General features: G+C 64.7%; 2 protein-coding genes across 2 annotated transcripts in view; both read left to right on the forward strand.

The window, feature by feature from the left end:
* CERK (ceramide kinase) overlaps positions 1 to 8,954 on the forward strand; it is a 161,279-nt gene that overhangs the window by 145,719 nt on the left and 6,606 nt on the right. The window lies entirely within an intron of this gene.
* Positions 4,307 to 5,171, forward strand: CDPF1 (cysteine rich DPF motif domain containing 1). The gene is made up of 3 exons (XM_056107103.1): positions 4,307 to 4,426; positions 4,787 to 4,898; positions 5,011 to 5,171. The coding sequence occupies exons 1-3, from the start codon at positions 4,314 to 4,316 to the stop codon at positions 5,155 to 5,157; spliced, it is 372 nt and encodes a 123-aa protein (XP_055963078.1). The 5' UTR covers positions 4,307 to 4,313; the 3' UTR covers positions 5,158 to 5,171.

Below are 8,954 nucleotides of genomic sequence, written 5' to 3' on the forward strand. Positions count from 1 at the left end.
ACTGTGACGGGGGCTCCCGCCCAGAGAGGCGCCCCGAGCGGAGGGTGGCCCGGAGTCCTGCGCTGAGCTGGGCACTGCTGAGGGGGCCGAGAGCCCGGGTGGGGGGCACCAGGGGCCCTAGTGGCCAGCCGGGATGTCTCGGTCCCCAGCTGGGCGGGGCATGCCCACGACCCTGCCCCCTGGAGCCGGTCTGCCTGGGTGGGCTCGGGGCACACACAGTCCCGACTCCCAGGCAGCTGAAGTCCCCTTCTGTCGGGCCCTGGGGGCGGTACAGGGGCTCAATTCCTGTCCCCACCCTGAGGAAAACACTCAAGGGAGGAAGAGGAAGGAGAGCGCACACACACACACACACACACACACACACACACTCCTATGTATACAGACACACATACCCACAGACACACACACACACGCATAGAGACACATTCCTACACAGACACACACACACTCCTACATACACAGACACAAACACACAGACAAAGACACACACACTTCTACACAGACACAAACATAAACACTCTCACCGCCCCACATGCTGTCTCACACACACACTCCTCCCCCACCCCACAGTCCTCCCACACTCACACCTCCACACATATCTCACAATTCCCACACACACAATTTCACACACCCCCACTCACACAAATATGCACATTCTCTCTCTCTCTCTCTCTCACACACACACACACACACACACACACACACACACACCAGGGCTCTGCTCAGAGATGCAGGCCAGAGTCAGTCACAGCTTGGGTGGCCTCAGGGCTGAGCCAGGCCTGGGCAGTGCTGACCCTGCAGAGACTCAACTGCCGGTGGAAGGGACCGGGCCCACCGCCCTGCGGGGACAGCAGCGGCCGTCAGAGAGGGGACACAGCCCGCTGACCACTGCAGGAGAAGCTCAGGAAAACGAAGGAGCAAGGGCCCGCCACAGCCCGGCCTCAGCCCCGCTCGCTTCTTCGTTCCTTCCATCATTTCTTCCTTTCTCCCGCCCTCCCTCCTCCCTTTCTCCCCCTCCCCTCTGTCCCTCCCTTCTTTCCTGTTGTTCAGCTTCCACGGTTACAACGGTGCTAACCTGGGTTTGATGGACAGTCACTGCTCCCACCCCCCAAAGTGCCCCCTCGGGGCTCCATCCCCGGGATCGTTGCTCCTCTGAAGCCACCAGGAGTGACCCCTGAGCACAGAGGCAGGAGTGAGCCCTGAGGCTGGGGGTGGCCCAGAAGACGACAAAAAAAAAAGGGAGATCTGGGGTCACTAGATGCTTCTTTCCTGAAAGGGGGCAGTGGTCCAGATGAGTCTGGGGGTGCGGAGGGACAGTCTAGCAGGTCAGGCACTTGCCTGGCTGACCCCAATGATCTGGGCAGCCCGCTTGGTTCCCCGAGCACTGCAGGAGTAATTCCCAAGCCCCGAGCACTGCTGGGTGTGGCCCCAACCCAAAATTAATGAGAAGATGAAATTGTCAGTTCCCGGATCCCGGGCTAGGGTGTCACTAAAATGTGGGGACCCAGTACCACATCCTGGAGTCCCAGTTCACTTCTGAGTCCCACAGGACAGAGCTCTGGCCAGACCCACAGCTGCAGCAGGTGACTCTGCCCCCAAACTGATGCCCCCGAGGAGCAGTCGAGGGTCTCAGGTCAGGAGGGTGTGTGTGTGTGTGAGTGTGTGTGTGTGTGGGGGGGGGGGTGTTAAATCCATGCAGGCCTGGGAGAAATGTGGTGAGGATGTGACGATGCCAGTATGGAACCCGCCCTGGGACGAGGAGCGTGATGGGAGCCCTGTGACCTAGCACACGGGGCCTGAGGGACACAGCGCTGCCTGCCCGCAAGCCCGGGAGGAGGAGACCTCACGCAGCTACAGTCGGCACCGTGTCCTGGGTGCCACATCCTGGGAACTGCATTCCGGTGCCACAATTCACTGCCACATCGCGGGTGCCAAATCCCGGGGTGCCACATACTAGTGCCACATCCCGGATGCCGCATCCTGGGCACTGCATCCCAGGTGTCACATCCCGGGAACTGCATCCTGAGGGCTGCATCCTGGGTACCGCATCCCAGAATCCCATTCCGGGTACCGCATCCCAGTGCCACATCCCAGGGGCCGCATCCCGGGTACCACATCCCAGTACTGCATCCTGGGTACCGCATCCCGGGGGCCGCATCCCGGGTACCACATCCCAGTACTGCATCCCGGGTACCGCATCCCGGGGGCCGCATCCCGGGTACCACATCCCAGTACTGCATCCCGGGTACCGCATCCCGGGGGCCGCATCCCGGGTACCACATCCCAGTACTGCATCCCGGGTACCGCATCCCGGGGGCCGCATCCCGGGTACCACATCCCAGTACTGCATCCCGGGTACCGCATCCTGGATGCCGCATCCCGGGTACCGCATCCCGTGGGGGACAGTGCCTGCTAACCCGCACCCGGACCTGTGGCCACGCTCCGGCCTCTGCGGGGCCCGGGGAACCCAGAGGGCGGCTGGGAGGGGGTGGGCGTGCCGGGTCCGAGTCGGGGTCTCGAGTCCACCCAAACGCACCGGCCCGGCTCGCGGCCCGCACGGCCCAAAGAGACGCGCGAGGCGGAAGTCCGCCCAAGCCCCGCCCACTCGCGACGCGCATGCGCGCCTGGAAGGCGCCGTTGGCGACGGGGCGGGGCCCGGGCGCTGGGGGCGGGGCCTCAGGGGCGTGGGCGGGGCCACGACGGCGTCCGCGCGCGCGCATTGGCCAGGGCGGCGCGGGGCGGGGCTGGCGGGAGGTGAGTGACGCGGCGCGGACGGCCGGGCCGGACCGGTCCCGGGCTTCCGGCTCTGCTGCTTGGGGTTTGGGTCGCGGGGCTTGGGGGGTTCCGCCGCGGAGTCGGGCCGGGCCGTGGGGCCGCGGGCAGGCGGGGGCGGGCTCGGGCCTGGGCGTGCGTGGCCACAGCCTCTGCGGACCTCGTGCCCGCAGCAGAACCGGACCTGCCCGCAGCAGAACCGGACCTGCCCGCTGCAGAACCGGACCTGCCCGCTGCAGAACCGGGCCAGCCCGCGAGCAAAGCAAGCGCTGGAACCCCAGCACCGTCTCTCCGCCCCCCATTATTTCCGTTTTATTTGGGGGTGGGTGGGCCACACCCAGCAGCGCTCTGGGCTCCTCCTGGCCCCCTGTCCAGGGGGGTCACATTTTTTGTTTTTGTTTGGGGGGCCACACGCGGCTGTGCCCAGGGCTTCCAGCTGGCTCTGGGGAGGATCCTGACCCAGCATCGTTCCTGGTGGGCTCCCAGGACCCCCCCAGTGTGGGGGACCGGATCCTGGTTAGCCGAGTGCAAGGCAAACGCCCTAACCCACCCTCCCATCCTGGGGGCCCCAATTTGAGTCCCTCTTAGTAGTCAGTTTCTAGGGTCTGAAGAGACAGTACAGCAGGGAGGGACTTGCTGCCCCCCCACCTGGCCCATTTCCCGGTCCCTGGCCTCACAGAGGGTCCTCAAGCACCGCCAGGAGTGATCTCTGAGCACAGCCAGGTATGACCCTTGTGCCACCCGCCCCAAGATATATTGTCTTTAGTCCCACTGAGCAACGTCCTCTTTCCTGTTTTTTTTTTTTTTTTAATTTTTGGGTCCCACCTGGCGATGCTCAGGGGTTCCTCCTGGCTCTGCACTCAGGAATCACTCCTGGCGGTGCTCGGGGGACCCTATGGGATGCTGGGAATCGAACCCGGGTCGGCCGTGTGCAAGGCAAACGCCCTCCCCGCTGTGCTATCAACTCCAGCCCCTTGTTCCTGTTTTTATTATTATTATTTTTTTAAGTCATAATTCCTCTATCTTGAGCAAACGAAACCCGTTCTGGAAGCCCTGAAATCATGGGATTTAGTTGTAGTGTTGGTTCCCTACCCAACCATTTTCCGTTTGGTTTGTCCGTTTTCTGGTTGCTTCGCTTTCTCTTCTCTATTTTCTTCCTGCTTATGTGGGGTGGAGTTTGCTTTGTCCCAAACTCCGTTGGTGACTCCTCTAAACTTTAATCATCCTCACTCAGGATAGGTTGCTTAGGGGGGCACTTGCCTGGCCCTCGGCCAGCCCTGTCTTGATCCCCAGAGCACCGCCTGGGGTGGCCGAAACCCTCAACCCCTGAGACAGGCCGTTGGGAGACCTTGAAGGTACCTTTTGCTTTGATGCGTTTTGGGGTGAGCTGAGAGGGTCTGTCTGCCAAGCTGTGGCTTCTTTGCGGCCGGCCTGTGGGCTGTGTGGGCGAGAGCCTCAGGCCCGAACGGAGGGGAAGGTGGGCTTCCAGGGGAGGGGGGGCTTGGCTCTGAGATTGACCCCCCCCTCCCTCCAGTCTCCAGATGGCGGGTGAGGGCGAGCGAGCCCCCCTGGGTACCTTTGAGTGCCAGCTCTGCGCCCTCACAGCGCCTTACAGCTACGTGGGCCAGAAGCCCCCCAACACCCAGTCCGTTGTGTGAGTATGTGCCGGCAGCCGGGTTCTGGCACCTTCTGGGGCCTTTCCGCCGCCCACCAAGTCCAGCCCCGGCTCTCGGGGGCCTGCGGGGCAGCGAGGGGCCCTCCCAACGACGGTGGGCCCTGGTCTGCTATTTCTCCCGGGGACCCAGGGAGGGGGCGGGGAGCTTGGCTGCCTTCTGCCTGGCCACAGAGCACCCGGGGGCCCCCGCTTTGCCCAGTAAGGCCGGGAGTGGGCAGCCCTGTTGCTGGGGGCCTTGGGACCCCACTCCAATGAGGCGGGGGCAGGGGTGGGGGTCTGGGGCCCACCGGCCAGTTCCATGTGTGACTCCCGGAGGTGTCTCCGGGGATCTGCCCGCAGCCTGCTGGAGGAGAGCTACGTCATGAAGGACCCCTTCTCCCCTGACCAGCAGCGCTTCCTGGTGCTGGGCTCGCGGTGCAGCGCGTGTGGCCGGCTGGTTTGCGTGGGCCAAGTGGGTAGCCCTGGGGGTCGTGGGGAGGCAGGGCAGGAGGGGTGGGACGGGTCCACCTGCACCGGCCGCTCTCCACGCGGGGCCTCAGCGCCCGCCTCTCCCCTGCCCGCAGGGATGCAGCTTGTTCTACTGCCGACGCTTCTGCCTGCCCTGCGTCCGCGAGAACCTCAGCGCCTTCCCGCAGGAAATCCGGCAGGACCTGGACAAGAGGAAAGCGTCCGCCAAGAAGCCGGCTGGCCGGCCTGGGGCCCAGCCGTGAGGGCAGCCGGCCAGAGGGGCTGCGGTGGCCAGCAGCCAGGACGGCCGAGAAGGAGGCCTGGGAGCCTGGCAGCTGCCGGCAGGACACGCAGCACCACGGGGGACGAGCCTGCCCCCGGGGGTCACCTTGAGGGCCAGCGTGGGGGCGGGGCGGGCGCCCCACGGGTACCCCTGAGCCGGGCCGGCCGAGGGCTCCTGTCGTGTCCGTGACAGAAGGCTCCAAGGACAATAAAATGCGACCAGAGCCCCGAGAGCCTGTCGATGCTGTGTGCTGAGCAGGGCTGAGGGCTGTTGGGCCCGTCCCCCCCAGCCTCACCCCAAAGCGCAGCAGCTGGGAGGGCCCGCTGGGGTTCTTCTCTGCTCGCGGGGTCCCGACGCGCGAATGACCCACAGCCAGACCCCCACGTCCACCTCGCGGGATCACCCAGGGAGCCAGATGCACTTTAAAAAATAGTTTTATTTTTTTTTCAAGACCATTAAGGCAGAACTGTACCCTGAATCGTCTTTACATTCATCGGTCACAGCAAGACGTCGCGGACAGACAGGCCGAGGGGGTCCCGGCACAGGAACCCGGGGAGACACCGGCCCCCCCGAGTCTGAGATAAAGAGGGACCCCTGTCTACTCCCGGGGTGACGAGGCCGCCCCCCCCAACACTGAGATAAGGCACTGGTGAGCCTCGCCCGGGCAGGGCTTCCCCTCCGGGCGGGCCGAGGGGGTCTGCACCGAGAATGGGGGTTTCCACTGGGTCCTGGGGACACCCCAGCCCGCCCCCTGCAGCCACCGACCTGGGAACCCAATGGCTTCTATGAAGGTCTTGGGCATCTTCCCCAGTAGATTTGCCGTGTGCAGGAACGGGGGTCCCGAGAAGAGCTGTGGGGTCTGCATGTGTGTGTGTGTGCACGCGTGCTGTAGGGTATACCCACACTGTGTATGTGTGTGCTGCCCGTGTGCTGTTTTTGCACCTAGTGTGTATATCTGCACTGTGTATGTTCTGCGTATGTGCATGTGTGCTGTGTCTGCATGTAGTGTATCCCCACAGTGTGTGTTCTATGTGTGCCTTATGTGTGTGTGTGTGTGTGGTATCACGTACACAGGTCTGCATGGCTCCTTTTCCTCGCTTCCTCCCCAGAGGTGCCAGGGCAGCCTGGCGCCTCTGGGCAGCCAACACCGACCTGGCGCGGGCTCCGGGGTGTGGGTGTCGGGTCACTAGTCTTCGGAGGAGGATCCAGCCCATCGCCGGGCACCGCGGTGGGGCTGGCGGGAGCCTCCCTGAGTGTGCAGAGGGGGCCGGGCCAGCCGCGGGGCCACTGAGGGGGGGACCCTCTGTGTGCTACGGCCTTTCAGGCCTGAGGGAAGGACGAGTGCCCAGGAGGAGGGGACAGCGGTGTGGCTTCGGAAAGGCCAGCGACAGCTGAAGCCTGACCTCGCGGGCGCGGGGTGGGGGTGACGGGATGGGCCGGCACAGGCTGGAGAACGCGGCCCCCGCTCGGAACCTGCTCGCGACGGTTCGTAACTGCTTAGGCCGTTGGCAGACAGTGCCGGGGGCGGCCACAGCCCCTGACGTCCTCCCCGCTATCGGCTGCCCCGTCCAGATGTGCCCTTGGACACGGTGCGGTTTGGTCTGTTCTCTTGGCCAAGGATGCAGCTGCCGGCTCCTCCTGTCAGGCCCAGTGCCCACGGCTCCAGGCCAGAGGGAAGGACACAGCTGTCCCGGCCCACCCGGGAGGGCCTCGGAGGGGCTGCTGGTCTCCTCTTAGACTCCTGACGCGGCGTCCTGAGGGCATGTGGGGAGCGCAAAGGAGCCCCTGCCCGGGAGGAGCCGGCGGAGGGAGCAGCCCTGGGGTGTGCCCAGGTGTGAGCACAAGTGCCGGGCCTGGGCACTGCCCATGAGCACGTCCACCCCGGCCAGCCTGACAGTCACAGTCTGAGTCAAGTCACAGTCACAGTTTGACAACCACAGCCCTGAGAGTCAGTCACAGCCTGACAGTCACAGATACACCCGAGTCACAGTCTGAAGTCAAACACAGCCAGAGTCACACTCACACTCACAGCCTGACAGCCACAGTCACAGCCTGATTCATAGGCACACAACCTGCTGGTCACATTCACACTCACAGCCTGATCACCACAGACACAGCCTGAATCACAGTCACACAGCTGCACAGACGGCCTGACAATCACACTCAGAGCGGGACAGTCACAGTCAGTCTGATCACACAGTCACAGTCACAGTCCGACAGTCACAACCACAGCCCCACAGTCGCAGCCCGACAGTCACACTCCTAGCCACAGCCTGACAGTAACAGTCTGAGTCAAGTCACAGCCACAGCGTGGCAACCACAGCCCTGAGAGTCAGTCACAGCCCGACAGTCTCGGATACAGCCTGAGTCACAGTCACCGCCTGACAGTCACACTCACAGCCACAGCCCAACATGGTCACAGCCAGAGTCTGACAGGTACAGTCCAAGAGTCAGTCACAACCCCACAGTCCCAGCTCCACGGTCACAGTGCAGCCTGACAGCCGTGTCCAGCCCTGAGAGTCCCAGGCCCAGTGCCCCTGGGCAGGCTCTGGGTGTCTGAGTGGAGACTCGGCCATCGGTCCCAGAAGCCCCGAGCGGGGACATGGCCCCTGACCCCTGGCCCACACTGCCACTCCATGGGCACAAGGCAGACTCTGGGGGGCGGCCAGAGGCCTCTTCATCCCCCACAACCTGCCCCTGTGCCATTGGGGGGCCGCCTTCTGCAGGCTGGCCACGTCCTCCCAGGGGCTTCCCGGCACAGGTCCGGGCGGCCGGGGGCTGGGCCTGGGCACCCCACCGTTCAAGAGGTCTCGAAAGCAGAGGGGCTTCCTGAAGCCCCCACCCAGGGCCGCCCCAGGGAGTGGCCGGTCTGTGAGCCACACCACGGGGACCTCTGGGGCAGGACAACCCCCCTCATGAGTCTCCCACAGGCCCGAGTCACCTGGCTTGAAGGGAGGGCGACTGGGGGTCTCCCGGGCGGTGGGGCCCCGGGGAGCCCCCAGGCCTCGCCCCTTGCAGGCCCCAGGAAGCGGCCAGGCCCTCCCTGGTCTCTCAGGCACAGCCAAGCGACCCGAGCTGGCAGGCTGGTCCCCTCGCACCCCGGGTCAGGGTGGCGCCTGCGTTGGTACCACAAACTCAAAGTCGGAGGCCACGAAGAATGTGGCAACGGCCAGAGAGTGACCCAGAGGCACCGTGGACGCCGACGCCCCCCCCCCCCCCCGCCACAGCATCTCCGGGGTCGGGGGCCAGCAGAGGTGGCCTGGCGGCGTGCGTGACACGGCCCTGGGGCCTTCTCGTGGTGCCGGGACGCGTGGTTGAGGTAGCCGTGAGTCCGTCCGAGTCCCCGGAACCACAAGGCCAGGGCCTGGCTTCCGCCCAGAGCACTGGTGTTGTCTGCGTGTCCCTGTGTGTCCTGGGGACCAAGTCTCGGCTCCCCAAGTGGTGGCACCTGGAGGGGCCCTTGGAGGAGTGTCCCTGCCCACGGCCCCGGGACCCAGCAGCCCTCAGACAGCGGCCAGGGGGGCAGTGGGTGGCTTGGAGGAGCTGGACACTGTTGGCCTCGAGTGGAGGGAGACAGGGCCGGGCCATGTTCCCATGACCACGTGGTAGAGGGCTGGAAGCTTCCAGAACCTGTCAGGGGGCCATGGGCTCCCTCTAGCCCCGTGAGCCTCTCCCCGCGCTCTCTCCCAGGACATCTGGACACCTTCCCTCTGATTCTTTGCTGTTATTTTGTTCTTCCTGTGGCCGCTGCCTCGTCGGGCCATTCCGGGCCCGTGC

This window comes from Sorex fumeus, unplaced genomic scaffold (genome assembly GCF_029834395.1).
Source record: "Sorex fumeus unplaced genomic scaffold, SorFum_2.1 ptg000153l, whole genome shotgun sequence".
Lineage (NCBI taxonomy): Eukaryota > Metazoa > Chordata > Mammalia > Eulipotyphla > Soricidae > Sorex > Sorex fumeus.